This window comes from Neodiprion lecontei, chromosome 7 (assembly GCF_021901455.1).
Source record: "Neodiprion lecontei isolate iyNeoLeco1 chromosome 7, iyNeoLeco1.1, whole genome shotgun sequence".
Taxonomy (NCBI): domain Eukaryota; kingdom Metazoa; phylum Arthropoda; class Insecta; order Hymenoptera; family Diprionidae; genus Neodiprion; species Neodiprion lecontei.
In genome coordinates this window covers 24,539,756-24,564,900 of record NC_060266.1, presented here as the reverse complement: position 1 = coordinate 24,564,900, position 25,145 = coordinate 24,539,756, and the positions used below count along the sequence as shown (strand labels likewise).

At 35.2% G+C, this 25,145-nt stretch overlaps 2 protein-coding genes across 15 annotated transcripts in view; one reads left to right on the top strand and one right to left on the bottom strand.

Annotated features, from left to right (window-relative positions):
- The window catches only part of LOC107221454 (phosphatidylinositol-binding clathrin assembly protein LAP), a 34,241-nt gene extending 11,588 nt beyond the window's left edge, over positions 1-22,653 (bottom strand). For 8 of the 14 annotated variants that reach the window (XM_046745383.1, XM_015660452.2, XM_046745391.1 and 5 more), the window contains exons 1-4: positions 21,635-22,653; positions 1,209-1,351; positions 853-928; positions 55-69 (exon numbers count right to left, since the gene is read on the bottom strand). In XM_046745383.1, the coding sequence (XP_046601339.1) occupies positions 55-69; positions 853-928; positions 1,209-1,351; positions 21,635-21,764 (364 nt within the window). In that variant the 5' untranslated portion in view covers positions 21,765-22,653. The remainder of the gene's footprint in view (positions 1-54; positions 70-852; positions 929-1,208; positions 1,352-21,634) is intronic. The other 6 variants (XM_046745392.1, XM_046745393.1, XM_046745395.1 and 3 more) reach the window with 5 other exon arrangements.
- A 113-nt stretch (positions 22,654-22,766) lies between these two features.
- On the top strand, positions 22,767-25,017 carry LOC107221459 (probable arginine--tRNA ligase, mitochondrial). Its single transcript, XM_015660456.2, has 5 exons — positions 22,767-22,929; positions 23,008-24,178; positions 24,266-24,393; positions 24,480-24,703; positions 24,793-25,017. The coding sequence occupies exons 1-5, from the start codon at positions 22,894-22,896 to the stop codon at positions 24,941-24,943; spliced, it is 1,710 nt and encodes a 569-aa protein (XP_015515942.1). The 5' UTR covers positions 22,767-22,893; the 3' UTR covers positions 24,944-25,017.
- Positions 25,018-25,145: the final 128 nt, after the last annotated feature.

Sequence of the window (25,145 nt, the reverse complement as noted above, 5' to 3'; positions counted from 1 at the left end):
CTGTCCATTTTTAAAGTTAAAGTTAGTTCGGTAATTCTACATAACACAACTCACCCACACGTGCTCCAGCTGTTCCCAAAAACAGAAAATTAGTCCGGTTAGTAATAAATCAGAGATACATATAATAGAGAATTGAGACACATGGAAATCAGATATTTGAACAGATAAAACAGATTTTTTGTACATTTCATTTCATTATTCTTCGTTTCAGGTGCAATTGTAACGGAAAAAAAAACTGTCGGGAGAAACAAAAATGAAAAACGTTGAAATTAAGGTGTATAGTATAAGTGTAAAAACTAATAACAAGCGATTTACTTCAGTTGTACAAAAAATAACGAAGTCTTGTATATAAAATAAAAAGTTAAATAAAAATAATAATAATAATAATAATAATATTTTATCAATGTAAGATGCATCGTCGTAGTTACTGAAATTATACGTCGTCTTGTGATGCAAGAAGTGTCTTAATTGTTGAAAATCAATCAACACGTTTGTTTATTCCTTTTTGGTTTTTTTCTTCTTCGTTCCATAAGCGTAGTTAGTTACAGTGAAAACAATGTAAGACAAGTATAAATAGAGAGCAACGAATGCTGAATATAGACAATGAACAATTTTGAATTTGTTAATACGAAGAACATTCGGTGAGAGAAAAAACAGTGGAAAAGAAGTCGCGCGATACGATTTTAAGAACAGAGATTGAAGAGATGCGTCGTAAATTGTAAAAATTGAATCAATATAGCGACAGTAACTGTGACGACGACGATGACGATGATGATAACGATGTTGATGTTTGTGATTTTAAATCACGTATATCATAGTAAGTTTCTTTATTCATCAAGCATTATTTTTCACCTTGCACCCCGCTCTTGTCCAGGAAACTGCTGAGCTGAAAGGTGCTGTTACTCGACGCCAGGTACTGGGTGAACCTCTGAAAATTGAATAAGAAAAGAGTCGATCGTTTAAATTATAGAGCGTGATAAAAACGTTTCAAAATTCATTCTTACACCGTCGATGACGATGTAACTTTTTTTCATAACTTATATACAACTAAGCTGCTTAGATCGGACCTATTAATAATACTAAATTTCTACGATTCATTTAGTCATCATTTCTGAGGTTCAAGTAATTAGGGAAAGTTTTGACTGATTTCAAATCGAAATTTATAAAAGATAACGATGACGACAAAGATCAATATGGTTATTACAGACCTCGTTTCCATAGCACATCATGTGATGTACAGTGATGAGGGCCTTGAATACAACGGTCCAATTTGTGTTCTGCGACCGCTCGATGAGCAGGTTGGCCAGTTGTGGTATCGAGACATTTGGCTCGTTCGTACAGTGTATTAAATCTGTAAAAAAATATTCAGTATAAGGAACGATCTTGCACGGTATCGATGAATAGATAACAAGAGACATATAAATCAGTTTCAAGTTCTTAACGTCGATACATGTATAACGTATGCGGATCATGACGATCATGCAGCAACTGTGTACGAATTTTTATGATAAATTGTTATCAGGAAGCGACAAAAATTTATTTTAATTCATTACTGATCGTCACAAATGAGTACTGAAAAATATCTTCATAAAAAATTTTGAGAACTCGACGCTGATTTCGATTTTCCTAAATTTGCAATTTCATTGTAAAGCTAGAAAATGTTACCCATAAATTCAATATCGCAAAAATTGCAATCTATCACGATCAACCTAGATTAATGTCGTAAAAAAAAAAAATTCGCAAATTCTTCTCGACTTTTCCCTCTCGCGCAATCGAGAAAATCAGGAGCTCCGGAAACGATGAGATTACCAAGTTTATAGTGTGCATATGTATACATGTATGCATGTACATATATATTGCATTTACACCGTCAACCTCAAATTTAATTACCTACGCGGCTAGACCGTTATTAGAATCGTGATTGACACGAGACGCGTAAATAAGAGTATATACAGACATATAGTATATATATATATATATTCGTACGTATGTACAAAGTGTGACATATGACGTCAGATCGCTGCATAATGCATGCCTGCACGTATGTATAATATAAATGTGTACGTATATAAGCAAACATGAAGGGAGGTGCCGACTAAATGCATTATATCGATTAATTAAATGTCGGAATTGCAGTTGCGTGTTAAAACGTTATAAGTATATTGCGATCTGCAACGCACAATCGATCGGCGAAAATGTCGCTTGTATTTTCAAGTTTTTCAAATTTTTCAAGTTTTTTTTTTTTCTTCCTTCTTTCTTTAATTTTTCATTTCATTTCAAGTTTTTAAACCGCGACAGGCGGAATTTGAATATTTCATTTTTTGTTCGTCAGGTATATATGATTAACAACAGGTACGATATTAAACACAAGATCTTACATACTTATTATTGCGCGTTAATATATTGGAACATTTTTTTTGGTCTTCGTTGCATCATTTGATATACATATTACATTATATATATATATATACACACATATACACGATATGAAAGAAGACAAATTGCTAACACGTGTGTACCTAATTATGGGAAAAGATTTTTAGGGATTTATCAAGTAAAGACAGGTAAGAAAAACAAAAAGAAAAAAAAAAAAAGAAATGGGACGAGAAACTTCTAATTGTAAGCTTAAGGTGTGGGAGAAAATTTTTTTTCAAAACGCTCCCTCTTTGCCCGACTTCAGAAAAGGAGGATGATTATTTTGCTTCTTTTCTATATACCTGTAATATACCGCACAGTATTATACAGCTATATTGGCAACTTTAGAATAAAATTTCCGCTTCGCGAGCAATGAAGAGATATTCAATTTCGTAAAGGCAAACGCGACGACGAGTTATTAACGTTACATACATACCATAAAATGTATGTATGGATATAATATCGCTGATGCAAACAAAATATTCTTTACTCTGGATTTTATATAATTTTATTTAATTCTTTGAGGCACAAATTATTGTGCTGAGTCAATCTTTAAAACAAGATACGAATCTGAAATCAGATATTGAAAATTCAAGATGGTGGATCCAATATGGCCGACGAAAATTTCAAATTTGATCGAATACGGTAAAAAAAAAAAAAAAAAAACGCCATTCAGGAGTTTTCGGGATCGCTGATTGGATTCGCCGTACTGATTTTTCAAAATCTGATTTCAAATTCGTAATTAGCGACCCCGAAAACTCCTGGACAGAGTTTTTTCTTCGGATTCGATCGAGTTTGAAATTTTCGTTCGCCATATTGGATCCACCATCTTGAATTTTGGAAATCAGATTTCAGATTCTTAATCAGTGACCCCGAAAACTTATAATTTATGTAAACCATGTACACATGTAGAGGAGTAACTTTATCGGAAATAAATTATTCCTTCAGTTTTTACAATTTTTTTTTCAATCAATATGTTTCCAACAATAATAATTTACATCATATCGCTATAATTACTCTCGAGTATTGAAAACTCGTTAGTATACTATCAGAAATAGCAAGAAACCGCAAATAAATATGCTATCAAAATTCTGTAAATATACAAGAAAAAAAAAAAGAAAAGGATACAAAATAGGTGGTGAGAAATCTTACCACCATGACTCAAAGGGTTAAACTCTTTTGTTCTCTATTTGCCGGGTGGTCAAAGTTTTATATATTTTTATCCAATCCGAATGTTAGATTACATTATTCGATCTTTAAGTAATTTTATAATCAAAAGGCAATTTAATAAAAATTCCTCTTAAAGCTTCGCGGTGATACACGAGGAAAGTAAAGATGAATAACAAGCAAGTTAATTAAAAACATATATCACACATCAACAGAGTTTGTATATATATTATTTACTTTCGTACATATATATGTATGTATATATATACCTTTCCCGTTTTAAGTGGAATTATTCCAAGCCTTCGGACGGTTTAAAACTGCCGCACATGTATTAAATCAACGAGAATTAAACTGCTTGGTACAAGAGTTGAATCAAAAAAAAAAAAATAAAAAATATTAATAATAATGACTTGCGATGATTGTTCAGTTCCGAAATGAACAAATCTAATTTTCAACTGTATATTTATGGCGAAAATAAAAAAGAAAAATCCTTTTTCATTTCCTCTTTCTTACGACTATTTCATTACATGCAATATTCTTGTTCCAAAATTCTTTTCACCATCCCTTCAAATTATTCGTCCGTCTTTTCTTCGTGGTCTGCATTACGGTTTACGGTGTGTGTGTATAGACACACATATATATGTAGCACGACAAATAAATCAGTCGATTAATGAAATTAATCGCGCAATACAAGTCTGGAGGGTTCTCCCTTGCAGCCGGGGTCAAGGACCACGTGAGAACGATGATACCGTATAAAAGAGAGAGATAAAGAGAAAGAGGGAGAATCGGCCGAATTATAGGCGTATATATATAACACATACATTTGTAGAATAAACACACACTGCAAATATATTGCATATTTACCGGGACAATCTCTTGAAACTTGAAAATCAACCGCGCACGCGCGAGTTTTACCGGCAGTTAGCGCAGGCTGGCCAACCCGAGTTTCAGCCGTCGAACTGTTTCCACCGGCGATGTGGTTGATACGAATTTTCGAGGTTAGAATCTCAAATAATTGAGGTAGCGACTCGGAAAGGTTTTCGAAGCATTTGTTGTCGGGCCGGAAAGTTGATTCTTCAAAGAACGATCGGAATTTAATGCTTTATACGCTCTTTGAAAATTCAAACGTAGACATTTTGCGTAGGTTGGCCCGCCTGCGTCGCAGCCAAGAATGTCGCTGCGGGGAAGATTTCGCCGACCAATGAGATTTAATTATTTGGCGCATGCGCAGTTCGTTTTCAAGTTTCAAGAGATTCTCCCGGTTTATACACACACACACACTCTCGTGTGAGAAATAGCAAAGATCGAAAATACGTCAAGATATTTAAACCTGTATTACTAATAATAATAACAACAATATTAATATCATGCGGTTTATCTTCTCGTCCTGACACGAAGATTACGTTACGCGTTAGTACATATTATACAGTACTGCATGCAGTAAAGTATACTCGTAGATGAACGACCTAGTAACGGCAAAAGTAAAAGCAAACCTGAAACTGTGCAAAGAAAATCGCACGCGATCGCCGTTCGTTCGTTCGCTGCAACTATGCAAGCATACAAGTGTGTGTACGTACACGTGTAAAGGCGTGTAAACAGTTTTGCAACAGTTAAATTAATTAGAATAATAATTAGGCCGATTTATATAGGAATTAAAATTAATTATCGAAATATGATAATTATGAAATATAATGTATATTTCACGAGGCTTCGTTTGAGGCTAAAAACCAACTTCTCGAAGGGTACGATAAAGAAGAAAAAAAAAAAAAAAAACAACAATAAAAAAACAATCCCAGTACATAAACATATAAATGCACATTTCTTTATATATTTATACCTATGTTCCTTTCTCTCTCTCTCACTCTCTCACGCTCTCTATTTCTAGAGTTTAGTTTCGCTAGTCCAGGTGTAATACAACGATTACGTAGAGGACACACATGTTACACAAACGCGACGTACTTAGCGCTAATTTCTACACCTAATGTTATCCGCATTGTGGATAAATGTTTAATGGTACGGAATGACGGAATGTAAACGAGAAAGGTACAATGTCGTATTGAATAGTTATACAGGCGTGCCGTTTATTAATGAATCTGATTATATATTAATCGATTGTCAATCGCGTGTAAAAAAACATCTGCTATCTGATTCGTACGATCGATCTAGGATAATAATAATAATACATTCTTCTCGCAATTTAAAGAAAAAAAAAGGAAAGAAAGAAAGAAAGAAAGAAAGAAAGCTGGAAGGGAAAAGACAAGGAGAAAGAAAATATATCGTTTGTACAATACATTAGATACTTAAGAGAAAACAAAGTATACACTGATCGTACGGAATTAAATCATGCACGCACACCTACACACACATATATATATATATATGTGTTTGTATATAGTCTATGTATATGGATGAAGTAGGTATGCAATGGAACAGCAAAGAAGAGCCAGAGAATAAAAAGATCGAGATTTTGGTCGCTGACCTCTTCAACTCTGAACTGCAACTAGAACGAATTCGTTCACTCGATAATTTAGCCTGACCCGGTCATTACAGACATATTATACATGTATATGTATATACAGTATACGTATTATAAAAGCAAATCGTGATAATAGTTCACTCTAATATGTATAACAACGTGATCTACGCTTGTAGGAAATAAAAGTGTAGCTACCTTTTTCGGCAAAATCGATTCGCGCTTATTGCTGTATCAATCGTAAAAGACCAGAAAAGCCAAAAGAAAGACAAAAAAAAAAAAACGGTGACGTAGAATTTTTCAATTTTACTGTCGATAGTTGAAGTTCAAATTCAACAACGAAATTCCTCCTTCACAAAATTCATCAAATATTTATGACAAAATTTCATTTTTTACTCGTTACAGAAAATGAGATTATTTTTCAGTCTTACGGGTGCCGCGTGTTATTTTTAAACGATATTGAAAACCGGTTCAATTTACTGCGGTGCGAAATAAATTTAAAGTAGTGAAAAAAAAAAAATAAATAAATAAAAATTTACACAACTGTTGTATTATATCATCATCAAATTACGCTACTGTCAGGAACATCTGGTTGTTCTGGTTTCCTTCGAATCGCTATCGTTTAAATAACAAACGGTATAATTAATCGACACGATGTCTGTTTTCGATTTTTCTCTAACAATAAACTAAAAACAATAGCAAATCTGCGATACAATGTTTCATAATATATATATATATATATATATATACACATATACATTGCTGATACATTATACGTGACATTATAACGCCAAGGATAAAAACAACATATCGCAGCACTGTATTTCAACGTTCGTGAATTAAATTAGAAGCCGTCGCCTCGTCCCTAGCAGCGTCGAACCGTAACCTGATTATCGGCGTACTATTTTCATCGATCGTTGTAATCGATATTGTAAAACAAAGTGTGCATACGGTGATAGAAAACCCCTACCTCAAAATCACAGCACGCGGACTTTCGTCTCTCCGTTTTTTTTTTTTCTCATTTTTTATTTTGCCTTTCAAATTACAATACCAATACTCTACGGAGTCCTCGTGACAACCAGATGCCAGTAATTTTAACCTGTAATCCAAGATTCGTTGATACATTAAGCAAACTAATGTATACGGTCTGTTTATTTATCCGGGCGTTAGATTAGTTTGAAAAAAAGAAATGCACGCAACGGAACTCGGTTTATTGTTTCATGCTTTGGCGATAAATTAATCATTCACGTCAACGATAAACTCGGTTAAAATAAGTGTTGCTTTCGTTATTTTACGCGAAAGAAAAAAAAAAAAAAACAAATTCTGATCAACATTCCTTGCTATACCTTGAGGAAGTCGAAAAAATATTAGAGAAACGCTTAACCGTGAGAATAAGATATTACGCAACAATTTAGAAAAGAATCTGAATCTAAGGGAAATGAAATTGAACGCTGAATGATAATTAAATAAATAATAATAATAATAGAAGTCCACGTGATACGTGAAAAAAAAATTTAAAACACCAAATTTTGAATGTTTCATTAGAGAAATCGTTGTTATATATATATATATATATATATATATATATATATGTGTATATTTTTCGTAAATAAATCGTTTCGCACTAATTGCGTCAATGAGTTAGATTTTCGAATGGTTTTTTTTTTTTTCTACCAACGGTCGAGTTTAAGAGAAAAGAAAAAAAAAAAGAAAATTAAAAAATTCTCAAGTATACGATTTGGAGAAAATTAATTATTTTGCAATGAAATTATGCGTGATAATTTTTGGACGAAAAAGAGGGGGAAAAAAAAAAAATAATAGGATAATATGATTTTTCACTGACAATATTGTCAATAACAGGATATAAATTACAGTCGATAGAAAAATACATATATTTTTTTTGACTACGTCTCGGAAACTTTTCAAGATACATAATTCAACTTGATTGGCCTAAATGGGAGTTTCGATTGAATGAAATTTTTGAACCGATCGTACTACCCATAAATCCCTGAAAACATGGTTCAACAATAAATTTTTCACTCTTTGTAGCACCGATTTGTGAAAAAGGAGAAGGAGGAAGAGAGAAGGAGGAGGAGGAGGAGGAGGAGGAGGAGGAGGAGGAGGAGGAGGAACGGTATGAAAAGGCAGTAGTGGATACGATATGTGTGGCCAAATGGGAATCAATACCTGGTGGAGAGTATAAGGTTCTCCTCTTGACTGACACTGGACTAGTGACACATTTTTTATCTCTCTCTTTCTCTTTTCGTTGACGGAAGGGAAGAAAAATCGTTCCTCGAGAACGCATTCGTTCGGATTTATAAAAAAGTGTACCCTCAAACCGCGGAAACTTTTTTTAAAATATTTAAACCTTTGAGTCATAGTGGTAAGTATCCTTACCACATATTGTTTAACCAACTTTTTTTGTACATTTAGACAATTTTGAAAACATATTTCCTTGCGGTTTTTCGTTATATCTGATAGTATACTGATAAGTTTTCAATACTCGGGAGTAATTGTTGCGATATCATATGTAAATTATTGTTGCTAGAAACAAGTTAATTGAAAAGAATCGCGGAGATTGAAGGAATAATTCATTACCGATAAGGTTACCCCTCTACACGTCCACATGGTTTACATAAATTATAATTTTTCGGTGTCAATGATTAAGAATCTGAAATGTGATTGAAAAAATTGAAAAGTTGAAAAAATCCTGCAACATTAATTCATTGGTAAAAAGAGTCTTTTGGTCCAGAATTCCCTCCCCAGTTCGAAACGATGAAAATTCGCATATGAAGATGAGTTGTGGATGAAAAAAGAAATATGGAAAAATAGAAAATAGGAATACAAAAAAAAAAAAAAAAAAAGAAAGAAATGCGAAAAACTAGGGGAAGGGTAATTAGGAAGCTGCGGCTATCTTCTTTAAGTATTGATCGCTAGGGCGAAGCCAAGCCCAACTCTCTCACCCTTCTTCGCCCCCGATTCTTCCAACGTGTAGTGGTGGTGGAACAGCGTATATATATATATATATATATATATTATAGGATAAGTATAGCGAATGACTCGGATATTTTTAAAGTGACACCGTTATTTGTGCGTTACATGTAAAATGCACTACGTGCGAGAGATAAGAAAAATGGGCAATTGGTTTTTTGTTCGTGTTGCACAACGTAAACTGTCGTCTCCTTCTCGGTTATTATCATTCTTTCACTATAAATACTGTATACAATACTAGAAACTTGCATTTTTATTTCTTTTCTATCTTTTGTCTCTGCACATAATTTTCGATTAAATATATAGGTATGTATATATATATACATATATATGTAACATCATACGTGTATCTGCAATATACATGCAACGTACGTGAAAGTTTTCACATGACGAATAACGGGGTGGAAAAATTTAAGGAGGAAACTTAAATTATTGCTATAATGCGAGAGGTTTTATTCAAGTTATTGTCGTTGGAATGTTGAAAGAGAGACGGAGAGTAAAAAAAGAAAAGAAAGAGAGAATGAAATGAAACGAAAGAAGAAGAAGATAAATGAAGAGAAAAGAAAATTTATAACTGCCAAAGAGAGACGTTGTGAAATATTAAATAACTAATAATTTCATTACGAAATACCAACCCCCCCGCCGCATTCAAAAAAATTCTCAAAGTTGTCACGAAAATAACAACAACAATAATAACTATAATATTTGTATCTCAATTTAGAGAATCGGTGCATGAATAATAAAACTTTTTCGTCACTACATTAGAGTATTTAATACAATTGAAAGGGAGAATAAAAAAAAGAATGAAAAATTTTTTGAAGAAATATTGACCCTGGCACAAAAAAATAAAAAATGTATGCCACTTCAAGATTTTCTCAATTCCAAAGAATCGGTTTGTTTATGATTTTCTTGACAGTGTCGATAAAACTGCTTATACGATATTTACCTACATATAATATATTATTCACAGACGCTGTGAAAATTTGATAGTAATTTGTTTAGACTACATACAGTAATATACATATGCGTAATAATAACAAAAACAACACCAATAATTTGACAAATGCAGATAATTGCAAGATGATGATAATTATATAATTTGACTTTCGTGTCGTAAAAATTTAGGTAATATATGTATATATATATATATTTTAGTACCGGATTGGTAAACACAAGTGTTTATTTTCGGATGGCTATAATTAATATTTCAATCATTCCTCCTTCTATTCATTCTATTATAATATATGGTGTAAAACACTTCTCTGCCAAATAACTAAAGTACGACACGTAACTGATTGTAAATCTTGATCCGATCTCAAGCCCGTTTACTCATCCTCACGTCTAAACGCGCATCATCATCGCGACCTTGCCTGAGTTTCCGTTCATCTAATTATAAACGGTGCCGCCGGTTGCAGCGGCAGAAAGACGACGCGTGGAGAGAAAATTGTACGAGAGAGCGAAGTGGCCGTGATGACGATGACGATGACGATGAATGGATCCGCGTGCTTGTTTGTTGCTCGCTGCCCTGACGGTCGAACCCTGCCGTACCTGATCTGTTACACCGGGAGAATCTCTTGAAACTTGAAAACGAACCGCGCATGCGCCAAATAATTAAATCTCATTGGTCGGCGAAATCTTCCCCGCGGCGATATTCTTGGCTGCGACGCAGGCGGGCCAACCTACGCAAAATGTCTACGTTTGAATTTTCAAAGAGCGTATAAAGCATTAAATTCCGATCGTTCTTTGAAGAATCAACTTTCCGGCCCGACGACAAATGCTTCGAAAACCTTTCCGAGTCGCTACCTCAATTATTTGAGATTCTAACCTCGAAAATTCGTATCAACCACACCGCCGGCGGAAACAGTTCGACGGCTGAAACTCGGGTTGGCCAGCCTGCGCGAACTGCCGATAAAACTCGCGCGTGCGCGGTTGATTTTCAAGTTTCAAGAGATCGTCTCGGTGTAACATAATCGGATCTATCCTGCATAACATACAGCTCATATTACTCGGGCAGACCTAAGGAATAATTTGGCGCAAGTTTAATATAAATCGGCACACTGGTTCTCGAGTTTATCGATAACAATCAAAAATAAAGTTTTATCCGTCAGTATATATATATATATATATAATTATTACAAGAAGTGAGTGAGTATGTTAAATTAACAAAGTCTCATGAAAGCAATAATTTTACCAAATTCTTCACAGTGTTATACCTTCAATATATTAATGACAACCTAAAAAAGATATGTTACAAATTTGTGGCTAATAAAACTTTGTACGAGTATAATAAATTTGTCTGATATTATAACGTATAATCCGGTAATGAATCTCTTCCTTCCAAGATCTTAATTTGTGTGTTGATACTTGACAAGAGAAAAATTGGAAGATGAGTAATAAATAAATTAAAAGAACAAAAGGGAGAGAGAGAGAGAGAGAGTCGGTAATAAAAAAAAATAAAATAAAAAAAAAAGAAAAGAAAAGAAAAAGAGCGTGTAAGAGAAACGGTGTCGACGCACCTGCCGCCCACAAATTACACCTTGTTTACACTCGTTATACCGTACGTTCGTTTCGATCCCTCCCTTCTTCCTCTTCCGCCGATCATCGGTACAGGTAGGATAGTTTATAAGTAGGATAAAGAAGCTTTGCTAGCCCGAAGCAAGCGAGCGAGCGAGTGAGCGTAACTAGGATCCTCAGTATAGTGGTCATTCACCTGTCGTTTGAACCCAGTGATAGAGAGACACACGCACGCCTTTAAGGTCACGTGGCAGTCCTACCTTTACCGACCGAGTAAACTCGCCATTTTTCTTCCTACATTGAACAAACATGCGAACGGAAATTATTCAAATTTCTACCTTGCATCGCTTCTCTTTCGTAACGGAAAATCGTCGAAGGAATGTGTGGTTTTTTTTTTTATTTATTTATTTTTTTCTTACACTTGTAACTATTCCCAAATTTCCCCCGATTTCACGAACGAAAAAGTGCACAGCTTAGATAATTTGAGCGATTCCGGAGGAACCGGTAATCGCAATGATTTCATAAATAAAAGATGCTCGATTTTCGGTACATAAATTAAATTCCCTGAATTCCGTTACGAAAAAGCGACGCATCGTAGAAATTTCATCCCTTTCCGTTCAGCTCTGTTTATTTAATATAGGATGAAAAAGGGCGAGTTTCCTCGGTCGGTAAGAGTAGGACTGACACGTAATCTTAAGGTGTTCAACGACTCGTCAGACTTACATTACGGATGTGTGAATTGGAGGTGAATTGAAAAAGGTAGAGCGTGAGTGCCAGCGTTATTATTTCTTTTTGTCTCTTCTTCTTCTTCCTTTTTTTTTCAGAAAATAAAAATTACGATCAAATTCACGAACATGTGACTATATACGCGATTCGTACGCGTGACGTATCTAAAAATTGGATACGTTATTTATTTAAAGCGTATATGCATACATACATGTGACGTGCGTGATTCTTCAGCGACAGTGGAACTCTTTGTGTTCTACGAAAGAATATAACGAGTTATTCATCGTTTGACGCAGCGGCTGAGTATTCGAGAAGGGAGGGAAAGAGAAAGAAAATAATAATAACAAAAATAATAATAAAAAAGCAGCAAACGTCCTCCGCATGTGCGTGAAATATATGCGTAACAAAGAAAATTTACGTGTTTTTTATTTACTTGATTGTTACGATGAAAAATCAGTCTTCGTTCGTAAAATCGTACAGAGTATATATATATCGATCTCAAAAATAAAAAATCTCATTATCTGCACAAAATGCGAAAATAATCGGTGATCGACTTTGCGTTTTTATAATATTGCGATCCCAGTTCATAAATATTCGTTCTAATCACGCGTGTAATAATGAATATAAAAACTATTATGCAATGAATTGATGAAAAAAATTCTCCTTCGTCTGTTTAAATCACGGTATATATAATATGTAAAATTTTCGTTCTACATTCTTTCCATTCAATGATCATCATCTAGTGAAAAAGCTTTGGAGTGCGAAGAGAAAAATAAGAAAAAAAAAAAAGAAGTTTTAATATTAAGCTAAATTTCTTTTTCCTTCCGCTCATCCTCGGATTTTTTTAATTACAGTGTTAAAAATCATTGATATACCTTAGAACTCGGGGCAGAAAAGGAGAAAAACAAAAATCAAATAAAAAATAAGAAAATAAAAGAAAATTTCCATACACCTCACGTGAATTTGACTCGATTACATTTGCGAGTAAATGAATGAAATAATGATAAATCAAATGACGAGCATGACTCACAGGGGATGCATATTAGCGATATGCGTGAAAAATATATTCACGCTGCGGCACGGTACGATGTAATACATAAAACTATGTGCATGCATAGATATTTAAGCGAGGCTACAAATATATATCTGTGTGTGTGTGTGTGTGTGTGTGTAATCAGCTTGTTTACGTTGGGAGGCGGTATTAATTATATACTCGACAGATATGTAAATATGCATTTTATATATATATATAAAAAATACATAATTATACATATAAATATATTTGTATAATCAATAACATTATTGCAATATACACATGCTACTTTCTTTCGCGTACAGAATATTTTATCATTTGTTTCCGTCAAAACAGAAAACGACAAAGATATAAGACAAGAACGATTAAAAGAAGGAAAAAAAAAAAAAAAAGGAAAAACCGTTCTCACTGTGTTTTCTACACAATATATATACTTGCATACATTTATATTTATATAAGTGCAAGTAAGAGATAAGAAGAATACCGATAACACCAAACGTTCTCAATGTTTCTGTTGCACAGCCGTCGTGTATAATAATAACAATAATAATAATAATAACAACAACAACAACAACAACAGCAACAACCGCAATAATAATAATGAGAATAATAACAACAGTAATAATAATAGCAATAATCGCCAACGACAATTTAAAAGGCTTGAGCCTTATCTTTAATAATTTACTTGGCGTGATCGGCGAAAATTTTTTTATGTATACACGAAAGAGCGAAAGAATATAACATTATGCGATGGTAATTTTTTTTTTTTTGCATACCCTTATAGATGTATATACATATATGCAATACCGCATATTAAATAATTGTCAAGTATATGAAACAGGGGTGAAATTGTGTCTACCGCTATTCGTTTCGTAAAACTATTCTAAAAAGTCTGAAAATTGTTCCAAAAACTGTTTCTTTACTGGAAAAAAAAAAAAAAAAAAAAAAATGGCATTTTGAGTGAATTTTTTTGTCGTTTTAAAATTGAGCGGGTCAAGATTGGATAGAAGCGGGGCGTGATTTACGAAGGGAAAAATTTCAGGTTTACGGCTGACCGTCAGAAGAGTGGCATTGATGATAACGAATAGGTAGGCGGTTCGTGTATAGCCTACATACATCGGTGTCATCAGAAGTTATCATCAGGCGAGAGAAAAAGAGAGAGAGAGAAAGAGAGTGGCGAGACGAAAGTGAAACTAAACTCTCGGATGTCGGGGGGCGTGTCTGATATATATATATATATATATATAACATATGCCTGTGTTTTTGGCGAGACAATAAAATCCTCTGGTTATTATTAAAACACCAAGGATAAATATATTTAAGCCCGGTTGTAACTGTATTGATGATTATGGAATAAAAATAAAATAAAAAACATCAATAATCAAATAATATAAACAGAATAAGTGTAAACATCCCGGATTGTATTACAAACATAAATGCATTCCGCAAATATTATCAATATTGATTAGACGTACGTCTTTTGTTTTTCATGAGCATCGATAAATTTCCATATTTGCAGTTATTCAAGTTGAAGAAAAAGAAGAAGAAGAAGAAGAAGAGTAAAAAGAAAATATCGTCAAGTTAAAAAGTAAAGTAAATCTCACAAACTGATTTTGCGTTGCAATAACCAAAAAAGGATCGACGATATCGCAAAATGTTTACGCGTACCTCGTTTTTCGTAATACCAACAATATTCAAACAGTTTTTTTTTTTAACGATACCGGCTTTACTCAATTTCTCTAGTTACTATAACAATTGAAATTTTTCTCAATGCGAGTCGCAAGGATTTTCAATTTGCCATCGTTAAGTTGAATGGTTAAGAATTATTAATTCTCTCTGTCTCTAAAAGTACGACGAAAAAAAAAAAAAAAAAAAAAAAAAGGTGCAGACGATTCGAGGGTCGTTGAACTCGGTAAAAAATATAAATCGTCGATAATTATTGTAGGTGGTGTTTAAAGATCGAATGTATTCATGATATCTGAACTGACAATGAGCCGCCCTTTTGCTGCCATAAGCGAGCCACTTCACGTATTTCACAGTGTCTATAACTTTAATTGAACGTCATTGACCCGATTCTTCTTGTTCTTATTGTTAATAACGTTATACACGTATACCTTTTCAGTCTTCGGTCAGGAATAGTGGCCTGATATATTGTTATAATTAATATATACCATTCGTAATGTATAACCACAAAAAATAAAACAACAATAATAATAATAAAAATACGCTATGATCAATTTTTTTGTAACATATTATACAATCAATCGCGTAAGATTTGTTTTAATTTAATTAAATGAGGAGCCGTTTGACAAACGATTTTGCGTCTAATCAACAATTTTTTCACCCTCTTGTAAATTGTAAGAAGAAAAAAAGGAGGAAGGAAAAGAAGGAAAAAATTCCTCTCGCAGTTGTTCGTTGAAAATAATTATTTCTTATCATATTATAGTAATAAGCATGATTACCGAGAATTCATATTCGAATATTGTAACTAAATTATTTTTTAAAAACTTCAACAGGTTTATTTGTTTATTTTTTTTATTCATTTTTCTTCAATTTTTTTCTTCCTTCCTTCTCTTCCGGGAGACCGGAAGTCTCCTATTGTTAGCCTACATCAGCATAAAAAGCAGGTATATAACCTATGCAATTAGGATTGCTCTGGAATAAAACGTTCGTTCCAGGAAAGAAGAGAATCTTCGCTGCTGCTGCTGCTGCCGTATATTATTATATGCTGTACGATTATTACGAAAGTGTGAAAAGTAAAAGTAGCGGCGAAAGTTAGTTATTATTTATCATACATTGGATCAAGCATGCACGCGCGCATGTATTTATGTTTTTAAATATAACCTTATGTAACAAACATAATTATATTAATAATTATAACAATTCCTCTATTTTACTGGACAAATTATCAATACTACAACGAATTTTTCTTTAATTTAAATTCATTTTTTTACATACTTTTTACTTTATACATACTTGTTTAAGTTTATACACGGTGTTTTTCTTTTCCTTCATTTTTGTTTTGACAAAACGTTTGACACGCAGAGATAAAGACGGGATTTAGTTTACCGGGCTGAGAATGGCGAACTGGTCATTAAAAATCGGTGCGGCAAAAATTTTGAAATTTGTCGCTTTCGTAACGGTTCAAATTCGGAATTTCAACCCCGCTCTATTATTACATAATTATAGGCGCGCAGCGACGATTCATGGAAAATTTCGGATTATAGTAATAATTATTGTATACATATTATATCTATAATGTTAACTGTGAACTTGATTTGAAGAAACTGTAATAAAAGTGATAAAAAAAATAAGAGGAACACCCAATACATAAGTATATACGTATATTGAACAATCGATCCTTTCACCCACTTAGCATAATCAACACTCTTTATTACATCACGCGAGAGATGTAATGTCTCGTAAAATAATACGATATGTATGGATAAAAAATCGTTCTACCGATTACAAGTGAAAAAAAAAAATTAAAAAAAAATAAAAAACCGACGGTGGTGAAATTTCGCCGCATAAAAGATGATAAATAAAATTAACTCATGCGTAGATATACAAAGATAACGAATTTCAAAGGATAGAAAGAAGGGGGGGGGGGGTTTGCGGTATCAACGTTTCTACGAAATTGCGGAAGTTGGTAACGTTGGTAACGTTGGTTGGAAACGTTGGACGAAAAAATCATTGTTTTAGGAGCTAAATTTTTAATACATAAAAAAAATGCGTTATAATGGGGTTATTACACGATTGTTGATTACTAAATTTGTGAGAATTGTAAATTTTCGACATAACGCAGTTTCGTCGCAGACATGGATCTTTGCAATAACGGTGATAACTATTTGAACGTGACGCGAGTTCATTGATTTGCGATATTACTACGAAGTGAGGTTTATTTTCATTGAAGATTTTTTTTCTATCAAATCGCGAGAGTTTAACGATCTTCTCTCGTCGCGGTTGGTATACGAAGATTGTGTAAAAGAGGAGTATCCTCCCCGCCACGTCACGCTTCCTCCTCTTCCTCCTCTTCCTGCGCCGCGCGATCGAATTGGCTGCTAGACGTCGTCTCGTCGCGAGGAATGTGCAGCAAAAGAAAGAAGGAACCGGGAGAAAGAGAGGAGGGAGGATAGAGTGTGATAAAAAAAAAAAAAAAAAAAAAAATTAAAGATCATTGAACCTCTCTTTCCTCCTAACATATTACGTATGTATCAGGGTGAGCCGAAAAAAAATAACCTATCGAATCTATGGTCTTAAAAGGACCTATTTAGTGGGAAAAAAATTCTCCCGTTTGGACAAATTTTTATCTCAATTTTTTTTTGAAATTTCCCGTTTAAACGACACGCTAAAACAAATTTTATCTATTAAAAATCCTGTAGCTATCGAAACGTTTGAATTAAAAATAATTTTCCAAGCATATCCTTGCAGGGTTTTTTAGACTTGAAATTCGTATACTTACGGGCCATGAAAGTCGAAGAAAAGCGGAAATATGCGGTATAGGGTTAATACAAAATTATAATCGAACTTTAACGGAAAATGAAGCACAAAAACAATCTATTTTGCAAGTAGCGCAGTTACATCGCCAGCAATATCCTGATTGTAACGAACAAAGTTTTATCAACAATTGAAAGGAATATTAATTTTTAAAAGTGCATTAAAAAATAAATAAACGAGTTAAAACTCTATTCCCTTGACGAGTCTAGTTTTTAAACAACATCTTTCACACACCTTGTTTTATTTTAGTTCAAGTTTTCTTCATCTAGTATGGATATTTTCGATCGTAGATCCCTAAGACTGCATAATTCTGCTTTTCTTCGACTTTCACGGCCCGTAAGTATGCGAATTTTATATATATATATACGTATATAAATAAGCGACTTCAGGCTAATGTAACACATATTTGTTACAATTTCTTGCAAATTGAATCGAGATATAGAAGAAGAAAAGGAAGAAGAAGAAGAGGGAGAGAGAAGCTCTTTCCAGGTTTGGGCAAAAAATGGAGACTCATCAAAAAATCTAACGTTCACAATATAAAATTTTCAAATACGAGTAAACCCGAATACATACAATTTTGAAATACAGAAAGACGAGCTATAGAAAAATTCAAAATACAAACACGTCAAAGTATAGAAAGCCAGAATATAGAATGGTCGGGATAAGTAAGAACGTATATACGAGTAATTTGGATTTCTTACGTACTTTGACCGTTTTAGATTTTCAATTATCTAAATACTTCACTTTTCTATAACTCGAAAATTGTACGTGAATCAGATATCGGTCAACTTTGGAAAATTCGTTATTGCGACCCTTTCATTTTCTGAATTTCCTGCATTTTTAACACCGCCCGCGTTTTTTTTTCCCCACTTTTTCTCATTTTCAGGTGAAAAATTTCTTATTTCCGTTTCAGCCCTCCTCGGACAAAGAAAATACTTACGCCCTACTCGGGCATCAACTCGTGCAGCGTGAAATGCACCCGGTTTTTACGTAACGCCCAGAGACCCGAGAATCTCGTTGCAATATATTTTATACACGTTGTATATGCACACATGTATATATATACGCACCGCCACCTTCACTTTCACGGTAGCATCGAGGAGGTTCGATAGCACGAGAAGGTTCGGATAAAGAGTCGAAAATCAATGTACCTTTCGTGAAAATTTAATCAGGATATCCTAGCAGTTCGTGTATTTGCCAAAATTTTTATACATACACATTTAATCAACGATTTGATTCAAAATAGATGATTAAGTAAAAAAAAAAAATTAATTCACACGCTTGTCGTTCATACTATTTAATTAAATGTACAATTTACAAGCCGTAAGTAAAATATATATATATATATATATATATATATATACATATTCCAGTTATCAAATTATATGAACAATTGTGTGAGTTAATTTTGTCTCTTATATTTTCTTTCTCTCTCTCTCTCTCTCCCTCTCCCTCTTCAATCGAATCGTCGATTAAAAACAGTAATGAGAAAACTGTATTTGTGAGAAATTTACCGTTATGCGTATAAATTTTTGACATTTTATCAATGGTGAATTAGATATTTTTATCTGTCAATCAGAATCATTATACATCATCGATGATAAAATAATAGAAAATGGTATTTGAGTACAGTATTAACAAAAGAAAATTGTTGCTTCTTTTAAAATCAATTTTGTTTTTTTTGTTTCGAACCGAACGAATCGTGCACAGAAATCAAACTAATCCGTTAGATTTTAAAAAATTTGAAAGCGACTGGAATGTAAAATCAATGTCCAAGGTCTAGTTTACATATTTTTTCTGTCCCTTTCTGAAATTGCCTGTTTAGAAAAATCATTCCGCAACTTACGATTATTCTCGCAATGAATTTGAGACAAGAAAGTATTGATTCTAGACTTACCGACCCCGCCTTAAGATCTGTAAATCATAATGGATCATCTCTGCGCTCTCTCTCTCTCTCTCTCTCTCTCTCTCTCTCTCTCTCTCTCTATTTTTCTCCCTCTGTTTCTCGCTCGTTCATTCTTCGAGGAATTTAAAATTCCTTCGAGAAGAATACATATTGTGCCGTTAACGAGTCCTGCTTATAAAGCAGCGAGATTCTCGTCTGTCAATTCGTACGCTATAACGTGCGTTAACCCTTTGAGTCACACATTATTGAGCTGAGTCAACTTTTGTAACAAGCTGGTGTTCTGTGGTTTTCGGGGTGGCTGATTACGAACTTGAAATCAAATTTAAAAAATCCAACTCGGCATATCCAATATGGCGGATTAAAATTTCAAATTTGATCGAATACGGTAAAAAAAAAAAAAAACTCTACGCAGGTGTTTTAGGGGTTGCTGAACAATAATAATTTACATTGTATCGTAATAATTACTCTCGAGTATTGAGAACCTATTAGTATACTGTCGGAAATAGCAAAAAACGGCAAATAAATATATTGTAAAGTTGTCTAGATATACAAAAATTGTGTATAAAGTACGCGGTAAGGATACTTTACCACTATGACTCGAAAGGATTAATTGAATTTCCGTCGGTATTACATAACGAACACTTCCTCCACTGATCTCGTGTGAATTTTAGGTCATTTACCGACAATTATTTGCTTCGTTACAGGAAAATTTTCGATTCTCCGCAGTCGAGAGAGAGAGAGAAAGAGAGGGAGAGAGTATAAAGAAATATTACACAAAGAAACATTTCAGATCCCAGACTTTCTAATCATTTGGATATAAATTCTTCGTTATCAGCCTCAATCTATCGATAAATATCTCCTCGTCACACGCGGTGATTATACATGCACATATTTGTTTTTTTTTTTAATCAATTCTTTTTACATCCTTTTCCTCCGATTAACGGTTAATTCGGCAAGGTCATTGTCACCGGTACGAGACGATAGAAAAAAAAAAAAAATTAAGCGTTCGTTGCTCCGTATCCGTAAGTACTTTTACTACCTCATCGCCGTTCACAAATCGATAGGATTTCTTTTGCGTTACTCTTTTTATCTTTTCTCTTCGCATCGACACTTCGTTTCGTTTTACATAGCTTGAGATCGATAGTATTTTTTTTTTAATCCGACAGACGATTTTAACCGGGTCAAATGTTACGCAGTAATAAAAATAAAATTATTAAATGTGCAAAGTATGGAACGGTAAAGAAATATTAAAACAATAATTCGATACGATCTGTCAAACGAGTTTATCACACGTGACTTTAATTAACACTCACGCAGATCGTTTTCTCTTCTTTCTTTCTTTCTTTCTGTCTTTTATTTTTTTTCCGCCCCTCTTTTAATTGCTGCAGATTTCGCATTACCCGTACATGTCGAAACTATTTTTTTTTTTTATCTGAAAGAGGAGGACGAGTAAGAGTGAGATTCCGGCGGCGCCGAGAAACGGACGGACGGAAACACGCAGGAACCTCATCGATTAGAGACTCAGAGTCGCCTATATGTATAATACACGCCGATATGGATCTCGTTGTGGTTAATAATAACGCGTCTATCTACATACGCACGTACAGGGTGTAGTACGATATAAAGTCACCTGTAAGCGATAGAACGACGACAGAAACGTCCAAAGGAACGGAAATGTAAGTATATAGGTGTTACCTACGTGTCAACGATCGTAAGATACATCCATCCATCCACCTGTCTACCTTACCCATCCCTGTATCCCTACAACAACGATTCGGCACCGAACCAGTGCGTAGATATGTCCTGTGATTCGTATCGAAGTAAGGTAAACACGCGAATATGTTTGAAAGGCGATGAGAGGAACGAGAGATAAATGTTGGGATAAAAAGAGCGAGTGAACTCGGCTACTCACAGTCAAGGTGCTTCTTTTTCGGTCCGATCAGCTCCTCGGTGGTGGCCTTGCAGACGGACTTTGCGAGTCCCTGACCGGCGATGCTGTGCCTAGCTGCAAGCAGCCTGTCGTTGATGGTCTGCCCGGCCATCCCAATCCTCTTTTTTCAGCGCACCGCACCCGGAGACTCACTTTCGTCCGCGATTCGAGGGGCCCTTAAACGCCGCTCTGATGATTGTTGTCAATCCCCTTGTTGGTTAACAACTTTTAGCACTGGGGCCGACCGATGACACTCGGTGTTAAACTTCTCTCTCTCTCTTTATCTGGCCGTTGTCCCTGTCACCACCTCACCACCACCCGAACTCACTTCCCCAACGAACGAACGACACTCGTCTCGTCGCGCGCGGTTGACAGCTCAGCTGGACGACGACACTGCTCTGCTCCCTGATCGACTCCGGTTCACGGCAATCACGGCGATTAAATCAAAGATGGCCGCCGCGCCGAACCACTCGACACCTATCGCGACGCGTGACGTCACTACTGGATAGTCGTTGAGTGACTGTTATCTCCGACCGTGAATATTTCGATGGGACGTTGTTTGGAGAAAATTTTCACGCGGTTTAAATCGCGGTCTCGATGGACGAGATACCGATGCTTCGAAGGTTTAACTGAATCTGGCAAGTCGGAACGGTCGAAACGTGGACATTTAATCGCCGCTGGGTGGCGCTGATCCTGTGTTTTTTAATGGCGCGAATTTTGAAACTTAATTGCTTGGTTTACTTTTGCTTGCAAAAGTATTTTGCCGGTATGAATGTGCAATTTATATTTAAGGAAAATACAAATTCATATATTTAATATCACGATGTGGAGAGTCTACATTTCTTCTTGCTTAAAAGTACGTTCTCGCTGCCGCCATAACCTCAAAATTTAACGTAAGCGTAAACGTTGAGCACCAGTATGTTTACTGTACACAGAGTATTCTTGTTTTATTTTTTTTTAACATGAAACGAAGAAAAATTCAGTTACGAAGCGTAGAACTCTCCTCGTTTCACACATTTTCACTCGTTTTGGTTTAAAACGTTGCTTAACATCACCGGAATTCAAATTTTACGTCCAAACGAACAACTGACTGCAGCGCCACTAGCGGCTAAAACAATTTCACCACTTATCGGTTGTTTAGCTGTCAAAGCCGGCCGACAATCCTAACCTAAAATTATGCCTTTTTTGCCGAGGATTAGAATTGTTTCGACCGAGTAACGTCGATCGACGCTGACAATAAGATGAGCGTCAGAATACGAACTGAGCTGTGCAAAAAGGTGACCGAAAATTGTCCTGGTCAAAAATTTCTAACCTGATATAACCTTACCTAACCTGAAATTTGGGACTTTTTTCAGATCAGAGGATCTTTGGGAACTACTCAGCCACCTGAGGCTTTAAACTCTGCTCTTTCTTACCTCGAATTGAGACGGGACAATTCGAGCGGTGACTTTGTTGTCTCATTGCCGTTGAAAACTGGAGAATATGATGCGAGGAGTTCCGCGGATAATATCGCTTCGTTAAAGCCTGACGGTTTGTTTACTGAGGTTCGATTGAGCGGAGATAGATTAGACAATGTATCGTTTCGTTTGAACAGGGACCGCTGTATCAGAGAGATTTTGGAGAATGATTCCAGCACAATTACGATACCCGGAGTCAACAGCGGAGGGAAAAAGATCATCGTTGAGTTCAGTTCTCCTAACATTGCAAAGCCCTTTCACGTCGGTCATTTGCGCTCTACTATCATTGGAAACTACATTGCAAACGTCAATGACTTCCTATGCAACGACGTCAGGAGGATTAATTACCTAGGTGATTGGGGGACACAGTTTGGATTTGTACAGCTCGGTATTGATTTGCTTAATGTGACCGAAGAGAAGATGAAAAGGGAACCGATCAAGCTGCTTTACGACGCTTATGTTCACGCCAATAAGCTCGCCGTAACTGATCCGTCGATAGCCGAGAAAGCAAGACAAATCTTCAATGATTTAGAATCCGGGAATGCAAGGGATATCGAGAAGTGGGAAACGTTTAGGCGGTTCACTGTCGACGAGCTATCGGCCACCTACGAAAGACTCGGCGTCAGATTCCACGAGTACAACTGGGAATCTACTTACAATGCTAAGAAAATCTCTCAGATCATATCATTTATGGAATCGCAAGGTTTCCTCATCACCGACAGTGAGGGCAGGAAGGTGTTTCCTTTTCACGAGAAACGCAATGTACCGATAATCAAAAGCGATGGATCAACGCTGTACATAACAAGAGACATAGCGGCAGCTATGGACAGATTCGATAAATACAAGTTTGACGCCATGTATTACGTTGTCGACACTGCCCAAAACGAGCACTTTGTAACCTTGATTAAAATACTTGAAAAAATGAAATGTTCCTGGGCGGACAGACTCCTGCACGTCAAATTTGGTAGGATCAAAGGCATGAGCACCAGAAAGGGTTCAGCTGTGTTTTTACAAGATATTTTAGATGAAACGCTGGCAGTGATGAGGGAAAATCAGATTCAGTCGCCGAGTAAGATCGTCGCGTTAACTATTCCTAAAATTAAATTAACAAAACGATGCAACAAATAATTTGAAAAAAGAATCTCTGTTTTTACAGCTACCAAAGTATCCCTCGATTCTTCCGACAAGTCGACAGACATTTTGGGTATATCTGCCGTGATTATAAACGATTTGAAACAGAGAAGATCAAAGGATTATAATTTCGATTGGAACAAAGCATTGGACGTAGGTTTTTTACTTGGATAATATCCGCAGAATACTTTAGTAGAATGGAAATTAATGTTTTTTTTTGTTTTTTCTGTTTCATTCAGATTAAAGGCGATACTGGGGTAAAATTGCAGTACGTTCACTGCAGGCTGACGAGCCTGGAAGAAAATTCCGGAGCAAAGTTGCCGACCGAATGCGATCCGTCGCTTTTGCGGGAGCAGATTATTGAAGAGCTCATTGCTCAAATCGGCAGATTTGATCAAGCAGTTGTTAGGTCCCACCGAGAACTGGAGCCTTGCGTTCTGGTCAACTATCTTTTCGCACTTAGGTAAGAGCTGTGGTAAAATAAATGATGCTCCGCGTTTTTGTTAAATTTTAACTAGAACGAAATTTAAATTGACCTTCCTCATTTCACAGCCATGCCATAAACAAGGGACTCAAAGAGCTCAGGGTCAAGGGAGAACCGGAGGACGTTGCCTCTCAAAGACTGCTGGTCTTTTACGCAGCCAAAAGGGTTCTCGCTCAGGGCATGAAACTGCTGGGACTGCATCCTCTGAATAAAATGTAACACGAATAATGACGATAATTCGACGAATGTACAAAGTAGATTATAGATAATTGAGTAAAACAAGTTTACAACAACTTGCTCGCTTGTATTCAACTCAATTGCCGACAAATTGCTCCGATCCTTCAGGCAAATTTCAAATGGAAATTGGTCAGCATTTTACATGAGTTGAAAACAAGTGCCTGAGTATTGAGTTACCTTTACC

Excerpts from the sequence above, each read along its gene's own strand:
- LOC107221459 (XM_015660456.2), top strand. The coding sequence starts at position 22,894 with ATGAGCGTCAGAATACGAACTGAGCTGTGCAAAAAG. Across the intron at positions 24,394-24,479 it reads ATTGGAACAAAGCATTGGAC|ATTAAAGGCGATACTGGGGT; the intron begins GTAGGTTTTTTA and ends TGTTTCATTCAG. Across the intron at positions 24,704-24,792 it reads AACTATCTTTTCGCACTTAG|CCATGCCATAAACAAGGGAC; the intron begins GTAAGAGCTGTG and ends CTCATTTCACAG.